Below are 12,482 nucleotides of genomic sequence, written 5' to 3' on the forward strand. Positions count from 1 at the left end.
GGGAGCACATTCTGCGGCCCCCGATCCTCGGGCTTAGCTCGGCCTGCGAAGTAGGCAACCTGTGTGCTGGAGAGGTGTGATTCCTCCACACCCCCAGGGTGTCTCTGCTTTTGAGCCTGTGACTGTCGATCTTCCAGGGCAGGGACCTGGTCTCCCTCACCGATGCCCGGCACGCACCATTGCTGAGTCAGTGCTTGGGGAGGGGGGACAAGAGGCTGCAGACCCCTGTCCCTGGAGAGAATTGAATCTCTGGGGTGGGAACGACAGGCCCGTGGGCAACAAGACCACGCAGGGGGGGTTAGCCTGGCAGTCAGGGGCCCGAGCAGAGTCTGGCTAAACGGCGTGTTTATGGACTGGCAGGTGCACTGAGCGGCCTCTACAGGAAGGATTAAGCCACCTGAAGGATAAAAACAATCACTGTGAAATATGAGAAAAAGACGAAAGCAGTATCACCTGGGTGCCTGCGGCGCCCCCCCCCCCCCCCAACGTAGTAAGGATTACCAGGTGGCTCTCTCAGGCCTGGGAGCGGCCTGGGGCATGATACTGTTGGGAAGTGAGTGGCCGGGCGATATCTGAGCATCTCCTCGTATTTGGCGAGTGCCGTACCCCCAAGGCTTCAGGTGTCGGGATCCCATGACAAAGGCCCAGAGAACACGGAAATCTCCAGCAGACCATAGTCCCAGCTCTCCCCTGCCTTCCGCTTGGTCTGTTTCTGGCCTAGCGGGTGTGTCTCCACGAGCAGGGGGGACCGAGGGAGGGACAGGAGAGTCTGTATGATGAACGGGGACAGAAGTGGTCCAGGAGGGCTGTTTACAGCTCCTAACGCAGGGACCAGGCAAGAGGGGAGCCTGGGCTGGGCCTGAAGGGGCCAACCAGGCCAACCAACCAACGCTAAGGCTTGCTTTACCAGCCCTGGAGGTCCCCGGTGGCCCTCGGAGGCATGTCCCTGAGGCTGCTCTTCCCAGGCTACTGCTCTCCCAAGACCGCTCTCTCCAAAGGCAGATCGTTCCGTCCAAGACCAACCCGGCTGCATTTCCCTGTGGCACCCCGGTCACTTACAGAGCTTTGGGGCCGCATCTGGCACCAGGGGCCACTTTGCTGCTGCCGTCACTGCCACCCCTGCTGCCCCGGGGCTGTCCAAATCCAGGGCTCCCAGCCCCTCTCGGAAGCTGGGTCAGTCAGCTTAACCAAGAGGCAGAGGTTCTGTGACCTTGGGCCTTTCAGATGGGGAAAGGTTGCAGACAGTGGTGACTGTGCAAGTGGATTTGAGGGTCGGGGGCACGACAGCAGGCCCTGCGAGGAAGCACAGGGTTTGTGCCTTCCTTGGGGGGCAGCTTGCAGTCTGGCAGGTGTGCCCCCGGGAGACGGGCCGGCAGAGGTTCTGTAGCCAGAGCCCCTGGGTTTACCTGCATGTTCCCTGTGCCTGTTTCTGTGAAATGGGTGTATCCCCAGGGTCGTTGTGTGGATTGAGAATGAGAACCCTTCTGGAGGGCGTGAGCAGCTCAGAGAGGTTATCACCGCGATGAGATGATGATCCCGAGTGCATTCAAGAACAGGGACTTCAAGAACAGCCCCGGGCGGCTCCCAGGCCTGAGACGGTCGCCAGGTAATCCTTACTGCAAGTGGGGAGGGGGTGGGCGCCTCAGGCACCCAGGTGATACGGCCTCCATCTTTTTCTCATATTTCACGGCACGCTGAACACACCTCTTCCTTGCCGGGTCCTCCCCCCGCCCCCCACCTCCGCCTCCGCCCCCGCCCCGTCTCTCGGTGATTTGCCGGTAAGGATCCTTACACCTCAGTCTTCGTGTCTTCGCCTTCTGACGACAATCCTGTTGCGAGTTTATAGAATAAGCCCAACCGTAACAGCAAGAGCAGGAAGAGGGGCGCCTGGGTGGCTCAGTCGGCTAAGCGTCCGACTTCAGCTCAGGTCATGATCTCGCAGTTCGTGAGTTCGAGGCCCGCGTCGGGCTCTGTGCTGACAACCTGAAACTTGCTTCGGATTCTGTGTGTGTGTGTGTGTGTGTGTGTGTGTGTGTGTGTATGTGTCTCTCTGCCCCTCTCCCCACTCTCTCTCTCCAATGAATAAACACTTTTAAAAATTTTAGAAAATAGGGCGCCTGGGTGGCTCAGTCGGTTGAGCGTCTGACTTCGGCTCAGGTCACGATCTCGCGGTTCGTGGGTTCGAGTCCCGCGTCGGGCTCTGTGCGGACGGCTCGGAGCCTGGAGCCTGCTTCCGATTCTGTGTCTCCCTCTGTCTCTGCCCCTCCCCCACTCACGCTCTGTCTGTCTCAAAAATAAATAAACATTAAAAAAATAAACAGTAGAAGGGCTTAAGCACTTACAGGCACCGCTGGGCAAGTCCGTGGCAAGTGGCTTCAGAACCACTGACCTGGGCTTGACCCCAAGCACCCCCAGTGTCTCTGATGCTCCAGCGCGGTCACCACCGCCCTGCGCGGGGCGCCATGAGTGAGGCACCGGCGAGGCGAACCCTGGCACCCGGCCCGCCAGCCGGCGCTCAGACTGGCCGCTCGGTCGGCCGTTGTCTGTGTGAGCAAGGGGGCCTGGGCCGGAGGGGACCCGCGGTGTGCTGCCATACGTCGTGTGTCATCTAGAAGTGACCTCCGCCTGGCCAGGGGCAGCGTGGGGCCGTTCCCTAGGCATTTGGCTTCTCCCGTAGGGCGCATGTAGCTCAGGTGCACACCCCAGCGTCTCCTGGGACGCAGGCCTCATGTCAGGGAATAGAGGTCCGCCGCAGAACCTTCTGGATTGGCGGGGGTTGGACGTCAGCCCCCCTCCGCCGAGGCCTGCTGGAGGGCACGGGACCGGCGGGCTCTGTACCCAGATTTGGGGAGAGGGGGGAGGGAATATAAAACTGAGCATTTGGCGGAAAGTCTAAACTACGTTACTGCCGTGTTTGGATTTTCTTTTGCCCGGGGTAGGATCTACGTACAGCGGGTAACACCTGTTAAGTTACACAGTTAAGGCGTTAAGTGGACCGTTGGAGGTTGGCGGGTTCGGACAGGCACGCGCTTGGCTGCTTGTCAGGGTGTCCACCCAGGTGCCGCCAGGGAGGGCCGCTTCCAGGCTGGACTCATTGGCGCAGCCTGGCCTCCGCCCAGAGCCCCCGCCCTCTCCTGCCTCCCCCCCGGCCCCCAGACCCGGGACTCGGCCTTCTCTGCCTCGGAATCCACCCTCTCGGGATGGGAGACTCACGGGTCAGGGCTCTGCAGTTGCTCAGGCCAAGGCCTTCCTTCGGGATATCAGGGAAGTTTGCCCTCTTCTAGAAGAATGATCGTGATGAGCTACACGTGACCCCTGTTAGAACCTTCCAGAATGTTTCCGCTTAGATGATTGCTTTGTTTAATGTTTACCACAGGCCTGGGAGACTGGTCGTGGCTCCATTTTCAGATAGGCTCGGAAGTCGCTTATTCAGAGGTCAATCAGCTTGGCAGTGGGGAAGCCGGGACTGAGCCCAGGCTGGCTGGCCCCAGACCTGCCCCTCCCACCTCTGCCTCGACGCTGCACCCAGTGCCTTTCTGCCGAGAGCCCAGCACCGGACCGGGCGCTGGATGTCGGGTGCGAGCAGAGCGGAGCCCCTGCCTTTGTGGAAACGGCCAGGCGAGTTCCATGTGCACGTCTTTCTCCAGGAGCCGTGTGGGGACCCAGGGCCAGGAGCACTGTGTGCGGAGTCGCTGGGTCACTGAGCCCAGTCCACTGTGGGAAATGAAAACAAGCTCATAGCCTGCTGGGGGGGCGCAGCTGCCTCCACTGTCATCCACCAAGGAGAGTCTGCTTGGGCCCTGGGCTCCCTCTCTGTCACCCACAGATTTTGCCACCGTGCCCTGCAAGATAATACAGCGCGGAAGCTAAAACCGTGCGGGCCGGAGCTAAACCGCCCAGTTTGGCTCTGCTCTTTGCCCTCTGTGACCCTGGCCAGATCACCTGACTCCTGGGCCTCAACTTCCCCATCTGTAAAATGGGGTGATGACGATAGGACCTACGTCGCCGGGTATCGCGAGGAATAAACGAGTTAGGGCACGTTAAGTACTCACCACAGAGCCTGGAGCGCGTCGTGGGTGCACGAGGAGTGTTAGGAAAGGAACCGTTGTTGTTGGGATGCGCGGTAATTATAATATTGCTATTTAGACCTTTGACTTGGGAAGGCTGGGCTTGTAAATGTGCAGCTCACCCGGAGAACTTACTGGTGCTTGGTCCCCCACGGCCCCGTTCAGGCGGTTCTTGGGCGCGCCCTCCAGTCACAGAAAGTAACCCGCTTTCTTGTCTCCTTCCTCTCCTGCCCCTGCCCCTGCTCCTGCCCCTCGAGCTCACAAAAGCTAAGCCTGGAAGAGGCTTCTCGCAACTGGGGGCTCGTCCCCAGGGCCAGGAGCCGCCACCTCCCTCCTGCACTGTGTTGATTCTGCCACAGCCCGCCCACCCCGCCCGCACTCCCTGCGCGCCACACCTGAGCTGCCCACAGGCGCAGCTGAGGGGCCCTTAGCAGCGGCCTGAACTCAGACTCAGCCTGTAGCCTGGTTTGGCTCTGGTGGTAAGTCAGCTGGGAAATCAGAGACTCTCCCGCCCCAGGCAGCCCTGCCTCGCTGATGCTGTTCCAGGTCCTGATGCGGGGGCAGGGCTGAGCTGCGCTGTCCAGGCCCCATCGTCTTCTCCTCTCTTGGTGTGTTCTTGGCCCTATGCCCACTGCCTCCTTGTTACAAGGTAGCTGCTGCAGCTCCAGCTACGAATCCACTTTCCAGACAAGAAGGTAGAGAAGGGGCACAGCGCTTTTTTCAAGTTAGTTTAGTTTTGAGAGAGAGAAAGAGAGAGAGCAAGCAAGCAGGGAGGGGCAGAGAGAAAGGGAGAGAGAGGGAATCCCAAGCAGGCTCTATACTGTCAGCATGGAGACCAGCGCGGGGCTCGAACTCGTGAACCGTGACATGGTGACCTGCGCCGAAATCAAGAGTCTCACGCTTAACCGACTGAGCCACCCAGGCACCCTAGAGTCCCTTCTTTCTTAAAGGACAGTCCTCCTCAGGAGGTTTCTCTTACAGCTTGCTGCCCAGACTGGGTCACATGGACCACCCTAGCTGCAGGGGAGGCTGAGAAGTGGCTTTTAAAAAAAAAAAAAACAAAAACACCAGGCACTCACTGCTCTTGATGACAAGACGTCTGATGCCAGACAGAGAAGGGCAGGCCTGCCCTGGCTCCCTTTGCCACCTCTGAGTGGGTATGCCCCACCTCCAACCCAGGGGGCAGCACCCCCTGGTAACGGGCAGCTTCCGCTGGGGCAGGAAAGCCGCTGTCTCCCAGACAGCACTTACTTCCGGCTTCCTTGGCCCAAGAGCTCTGCTCAGTCCGTGGCATTTCTGGCGTCAGCCCTTTCCACCAAGGTCCTAGGGCACTGGAGTTGCCCGGCATTGGCAGAAGGGTGGACAGTGATCTTTCCTTTTTCTGTTCTTGGGAAAGGGCCGGGATGGTTTCTCCATAAGCGGTGGCTCCTTCCTTAGCTCTCCCGGCCATTGGCAAAAGGCTCCTTCTGTCCGTGTGTCTGTGGGGCTGGGCTGGGCTGGGCTGCACCGGATGCTTAATAAATACCGCACTCTTCTCCCCTTTTCTTTCTCCACCTTGTGCCCTGTAGGTCAGCACTGAGCAGGAGCTCTCTGTGCAGTGAGGAGACTGGCCTCTGCGTGCTCGGTCCAACACCAGGGCCACTAGCAATGCACATGCACTTGAAACCTGGCTAGCGTAACTGAGGGGCTGAGTTATTCGTTTTAATTAATTTACACTTAAGTAGCTGCGTGCGACTGGAGGCTGCCTTGCTGAGGAGCTCAGCAGCTGTAGACGAGAGTGGGGACCCCCGTTCCCGCCAAGGGAAGACATGCGTAATCAGTAGCATTCATCTAGATTCGTGAAGCACGGGCACCGAGATTGTGAAGGCCCAGAGAGGGACAGTGACTTGCCCGGGGTCACACAGCATTAGGCAGCAGCTCCCCTGAGGCAGACAACCCAGATCTTCCAACTCCAGCTTCGTCGCTGTTTCTGAGGAATGTGGTCAGTCCCTCGGCACGGAAGGGAAGAGGAGTTGTGGGACGGTGGCACGCAAGGTTCCCACTGCGCCGAGCACGTGTAAGCGCGTTACGTGCAAGGCTCCGTTATTCCCACCACCCCCGCTTTACAGGTGAGGCATCTGAGGGCCAGAGAGGGGAAGTGCCTGCCCGCGGCCCCAGAGCGCCCCCCCTCCCATGGGCTGCAGTCTTGTGCGTCTGTCTCCCTGTGATGACAGTCCCGGGGTTGCCCCGAGTCTCTGCCTCTGGGAGGATCCAGGGTGTGCGAGATCTGGGTTTACACCCCCAGCCAGGGCGGGTGCAGTTAGTAAGCTCGGACAGGCCTCTCTCCTTCCACAAAGTTGTTTTTCCAGCCTGGTCTCCTAAGACTTGGCTCCCGAGGGTGCCCCGCCCTCCTGCTGCTTCAGGGCCTGACCCAAGGGGTGTGGTGGTCAGGTGGCACCTGTTAGAAAGGGGAGCGCAGGAAAATTCCGCCTCCGTCACTGTTAGCCAAGGAGAAGGGCACCCGGCCGCATCTTGCTCTCTGCTGTCACCTAAGCGCAGGGTGCAGAGAAGGCTGTGCCTGACCCTTCTTAGCCTCTCCCCCCTCCCTCCTCTGAGGTGCTCTGGCAAAGCCCTTTCTCGTGATCGCCCCGTATCATTGTGCCAGAATCCCCATGGATGGGAGTAAGGTTGCTGGGTGAAACACAGCACGCCCAGCGAAATTTGAATTTCAGATAAGCCATGAATACATTTTAGCATAAATATGTCCCGTGTAATATTTAGGACAGGCTTATCCTAAAAAATATTTGCTTATCTGACATTCAAATAGAAGTGTGCATCTGGGGGGGGGGGAGGGGGTGGGGTGGGAGGGAGCACTGTTTGTTTTGTTTTGCTTTGTTTTGTTGTTCTAACTCTGGCAACCCCAAACAGATAGCATGTTGTAGCTTATGTGAGTCCTGAGACCCAGAGAGGTGATGGGGCTTGCCCAAGGTCACAGCAAGGTCCTGGTCGGGACTGGGTTTGAAGCCAGGCCTCTTACAGTTCTCCGGATCTGTGTAGATACAGTAGGCGACCTTAGTGGCCACTTCAGGGCCGTCTAACGAGGCCCAGAAGTCACATCCCCAAGCAGACAAACAAAAGCAAACTTCTCTGCCACCTGTATGGTAATGTGAACACAGATGAGAACTCAGAGCACTCACTCGTACCTTATTCGGTGACTGCTGAGTGGGGACAGACCCTGGCAGGCTGGGGGGTTGGGAAGAAAGAGAGTGTGTCAGTCTGTTCTGGCTCCTGACAAAAATACGATAGACGGAGTGGCTTGTAAACGACAGACGTGTTCCTCACAGTCCTGGAGGCCGGAAACCCCAGATCCAGGCACTGGCAGATTCAGCCTCTGGTGAGGACCCTCTTCCTGGTTTCTGGACAGCTCTCTATTTGCTGTGTCTTCATGCAGTAGAAGGGACAAGGAAGCTCCCTGGGGTCTCTTTTTTAAGGGCACTAATCCCATTCATGAGGGCTCTATCCTCATGACCTAATTGCTTCCCAAGACCCTACCTGTAAATACCATCACCCGTTAGGGTTCAACATGTGAATTTGGGGGGGGGGGGGCGCAAACATTTAGTCTGTGGCAGGGAGCAAGGATGAAAAGTCCAGCGTCTTGAGAACTGCTAGAGATGGGTCACAGAGGAGTGGTCAGGGTTAAGACCTTTTATAATCTGACCCTGGCATACCTCTCCAGGCCACCTTCTGCTCTTTCTCACCTTATACCCATTTACCCCCCTCCACCCATCCATCCAGGGGCCTCTGCTTTCCAGCCTCCTAGGCTTTGCTCATGCTCTTCCCTCTGCTTGCCAGCCCTTACATCTTCCAAGGCCCATTTCAGTGTCCTTGTACCCCACGCACATGCAGCTCCTTGTGTTACGCCCACCCGTGTGTGCTGCTGCTTCTACTCACCAGAGACTCCTTGAGGCCGAGGGTGTTCCCTTCTCCTCTCTGGACACCCTACACTGGGCCTGCAGTGTGGACAGCCTGCAAATGTTGGGCCAGAGCGAGGGGAGGGGAGCGGGCCCCCACAGCAAACCTCCTGCTTTGCAGTTTTGCCGAGAGTCTTGGACGGTCTCCAGCTTGTATTCGAGCCGGGCGATGGCCGGATAGCCGGGCGCTCCCTTGCAGACGGCCCGTCTTCGCGGAGTGTGGGTTTGGGGTCCTTCAGCCCTTGCTCCCGGTGGGGTCTGGGAGTGCCAGCCTGAGGACGGGACCTGTCTGTGACATTCACCCAACGGTCCCCAGGGCCCGGAACGGTGTCTGCCATGGGGCAAATGCCCATGAACTCTCGTTGGCTTGATGGATGGGCCGAGGGAGTCAAGGCGACTGTCAGTGCGTCACCGTGCGCTGTTCGGGGCACCTCCGACCCCGCAGCAAGCGGGACGGAGCGGTGTGACCAGGCCCGCTGCCGGGGAGGCATGCCTGTGGGGCTCGAACTCCCGAAGCATGAGACCATGACCTGAGCTGAGGTCTGATGCTTCGCCGACTGAGCCACCCCGACTCACCCCTAGACGAGTCTGTATCTTCGGGACTGAAAGGTGGCCTGAGGGAGGTCGGAGAGGGCCGCCAAGGCCGCTGCCTATCGGCTCTACCGTGGGAGCGCGGCCGGGAGGGTTTTCCGCAGGGAGTGAGGTTCTGCGCTCTGCATCTCAAGGGGGCCCTCAGGCTTCTGTGGGGAGATGAGGTGGGCGAAGGGGCCGGGGCATCCCCCCCTCGCACACGTGGCCGCCGAACCCAGGAGGCCTCAGGGAGGGTGGTAAGAGGGGGACAAGGGACAGGCCGGAGTCAAAGCCACCTTTTCGCAAAGCCTCTGGGGGTGGAGGGACCGCACGTTCTTGAGGCCTTAGCTCTGCTTCCCCTCGCCTGCCCCGTGCCCCGGGCCTGGCTCTGCCCTGCTCGCCTTGAACCCAGGACCCCCGAGGACTGCAGGTCACAGTGTTGCAGAACGCCGGGCGCCGATAGAGGGTGAGACGTCTAGGTTGATGAGGGCCACTGCCTCGCCAGTATTGAGCACTTCCTGTGTGCCCCCAGCACATCCCGGACCAGGCCCATGCGGGGTTTGGGGGAGACGCCTTCTGTGTCACAGTCCGATGAGGGTGAGACCCGTCGAGGGGGGGCATCTGAGGCTCCAGGGGGAAGGGACTCGCTCACGGCCACATGCCTCTCTGGAGCCAAACGAGAGACCCAGTGACCCCAGAGCTGTGCCACAGCCGTGACCCTCCCAGGCAGGGACGGCACCCCCAGTCCACGGCAGCGTGAGACCTGGCGAGAGGGCCTCCCTGAGGAGGTGGCGCCGGGGGAAGGCCTGTGCGGCGGTGAGGAAGCAGCCGCAGCGAGAACAAGGGGAAAAGGGCCCTCTGGGTGGAGGCCGCTGCAGGGACACAGGCCCTGAAACCGGGGAGAGCTTGGCATGTTGCAAAGAGAGGGACCGGGGTGGCGGGAGGGCGGGAAGGAGGGGGCGCCATGCGTGAGTTCAGGGCCATGTTGTCAAGGGCCGGCTCCCATGAGGAATTCAAAATCTCCTCCGGGGCGGCTCGACCCGGGCGGCTGGGTCAGTTGAGCATCCGACTTCCGGCCGGGTCACGATGTGGTGGTTCGTGAGGTCGAGCCCCACGTGGGGCTCACTGCTGTCCGCGCAGAGCCCGCTTCAGATCCTCTGTCCCCCTCCCTCCCCGTGCCCCAAAAAGAAAGAAACATCCAAAAACAACGTTTTTTAGTCTCCTTTTACAAAACCATGGGGTGAGCACCCCGACCACGAGGCTGGCTCCCTTACAGGGTGTGGCAGGGGCGCGGGCGGCCCAGTGAGGCTGCTTGACCCCGCCTCCGGCACCCTCCGAGGCTCGGGGTCTGCTGCTGCTCAGGCGAGCAGGCCTGGGTGCGAGGGTATCCGTCCACCCGCAGGGCTGAGCTGGCCTGCAGATTCACGGGGGCCTCCCAAGGCCCCCAGCCCCCGAGGGACACCACGTTCTCGCCCTCGTGGATATGGGGTCGGGTTTGGGTGGCGTGGAAACCCCCGCCCCTGGTGTCACCGCCGTCGGCGCCCGCTTGGCCCCGTTTTCCCGCACGTTCAGCCGTGAATGCCGAAGTCCTGTGTCTGCGCGGTGCTGGGCTCCCGGAGACCCCGTGTTCCGCGACACCCGTCGAGCGTGCCTTTCGGGGACTGTTCCCTGAGCGTCAGACCGGGAGCTCAGGCTCTGGAGTTGGCCACGTCTGGGTTCGAATCCCAGCTCTGCTACCTGCTGACTTTCTGACCTTGGGGAGTTACTTAATGTCTCGGAGCCTCAACTCCCTAATCTGTGAAATGGGGGCGAGGCTGGTAGCCGCCCCAGGAGGGTTTTTTTTGGTGGGATTAAATGAGATAGAGCATCTAAAGGTCAACTCGGCAGGCTGCAGGCTCGTGGCCGGAATCCTGCCTCCTGTCGGCTCTTCGTCCTCATGCTTGTTCCTGCCTTTCGGAGGGAAGATGATGTCGGCCGTTGGAGTGGACGCTCTCGGTGCAGGGACGGCAGCACCAGAGAGCCCTAGAGAATGTGGCAGGGGGCGAGGGGGGCTCCCACCAGGCCTGCTCTGCAGGTGGACATGGGGCGCGCAGGGCTGCGGCAGGGGCTCTTGGAACAAAGCCAGTGGCTTTGAGGTTTTTCTTCCCGGCACACACGTAGGAAGGGCCTCGAATGCAGAGCAAACGGGAAAAGCCAGAGCACCTTGGAAGTGTCCCCTTCCTCTAACCGTGTGCCCTTCTCCCCTAGTGCTCCTGCGGGAAGAAGTGTCCCGGCTCCAGGAGGAAGTCCACCTTCTCCGCCAGATGAAGGAGATGTTGACGAAGGACCTGGAGGAGTCACAGGGTGGCAAGTCCTCCGAGGTCCTGTCAGCCACCGAGCTCAGGGTCCAGCTGGCCCAGAAGGAGCAGGAGCTAGCCAGAGCCAAAGAAGCCTTGCAGGGTAAGTGACTAGTCGGTGGCAGTTCCCTCCCTCCCCTTGCCTGGGGCTCAGGCTTGGGCCACAGGGGCGCCGAGGAGCCAGGGTCCTGCCTCTGCGGGGGGGAGTGGCGCGGACACGGGGGTCTCCCGGCGCCTAGACCCCCAGCTGAGGCCGCCCTGTCCCCCTGTCAGTAGATGTCTGCCTGTCGCAGTGTCGGAGGCTTATGTCACTCCCTCCTCTGGGTGACCGCCACCTGCTCTCCATAGTGGCCGTCCAGGCCACCTCCCTCTGAGGCGTGGACGGCGGGCGGGCGTCTCTGCTAGATCGGGATGTGGACCCAGCAGCTGGGTCTCCTCTTTCCCGCCATTCTCGAGGTCCTTTAGCACCTCCCCTCACGGGACGGTGTAGATGCACTGAACCCTCTGCCAGAGGAGGCGTCCGTCCACCACGTTCGCTCTCGTTCAACGTGGCGGTCTCCCGGGGGGCTCGGGCCCCTTCTCCCGTGGTCGGCCTGGAGGGGGCTCCCCTCTGAGAAGTGCGGTGTCCGGTGTTCTCTCCGAGGAGACGAGAGAGGAGGTGGGAGAGAGTGTGGTGCTTTCTGGCTGAGCCGGGCCACCTGTAAGCACCACGCGGCCAGCCAGAAGCCGCTTTAGGGAAGGAGGAAGCCAGCGGTCCCATGTGTGCAGCCCGCTCTCCCTAGAGCTGGCCTGGGACCCTAGCGGCTGGCATACCCCTCACTCCTGGGGGCCACCTGCCCGTGCTCTTTGGGGCTTGGGGGGGGTCTCAAAAGGTTATTCAAGCAAGGTTGGGAGTCATCCTCTAACAGTGCGTGGAGACCTCGGACCCGTAACCCAGGGCAAGAAAATGGCCTTTGGGGCTTCCTGGATTCTCTGGAGGCCCCCTTACTGTCTCTGATTCTCCTGGGCAGGGCGGGGTGGGGGGGGGGGAGGGGGGGAAGCAGTAAAACTTGGCAACCTGCTTTCCACGTGCCATTTTACTAGAATGATAAATACCCTGAAAACTTCATTTTTGAAGCCAAAGCGGTTTTATTACTTAGGTTGAATTCAGGCTGCTATAGCAAAGACATTCCAAAACGGAGTGGCTTAAGGAATTTGTCTCTGTCTTCCATAACCACCAAGCGGAGCATTTTAGGCTGCGGGGTATCTCTGCTCCCCCTCGGCCTGGGGGAGATCCAGGGAAAGAGCCAAAATCGAGGGGCAGACGTTCCCTTTGGCAAGAGCTTGGTGATAACGGCCATGCCCGCCTTCAGGGAGAGCTGGGGAATGTAGTGTCTACCTGGGCGTCCGGGCCCACCCACTGGGCTAACTGGGAGGGAAGCAGGGGCGGGGAAGGTGGGTTTTGCAGGCCAATCAGTCGGCTCTGGTAGTGGGTTTCCCTGCCCGGAGCTGGGCTATGAGCAGCAGAACATTGGCACACTGGCCAAGCAGGCTGTCTGTCCAGCGTCCCACTAATGTCC

The 12,482-nt window shown here is 60.2% G+C and overlaps 1 protein-coding gene and 1 non-coding gene across 2 annotated transcripts in view; both read left to right on the plus strand.

The window, feature by feature from the left end:
• KAZN (kazrin, periplakin interacting protein) overlaps positions 1-12,482 on the plus strand; it is a 159,221-nt gene that overhangs the window by 24,797 nt on the left and 121,942 nt on the right. Inside the window, exon 2 of the mRNA XM_042996204.1 lies at positions 10,835-11,026. Coding sequence (XP_042852138.1) covers positions 10,891-11,026 — 136 coding nt within the window. The 5' untranslated portion in view covers positions 10,835-10,890. The remainder of the gene's footprint in view (positions 1-10,834; positions 11,027-12,482) is intronic.
• Positions 2,116-2,200, plus strand: TRNAR-UCG. The gene has a single exon. It is a non-coding gene; the product is annotated as a tRNA-Arg (tRNA).

The sequence above is a fragment of the Panthera tigris genome, chromosome C1, assembly GCF_018350195.1.
Source record: "Panthera tigris isolate Pti1 chromosome C1, P.tigris_Pti1_mat1.1, whole genome shotgun sequence".
NCBI lineage: Eukaryota > Metazoa > Chordata > Mammalia > Carnivora > Felidae > Panthera > Panthera tigris.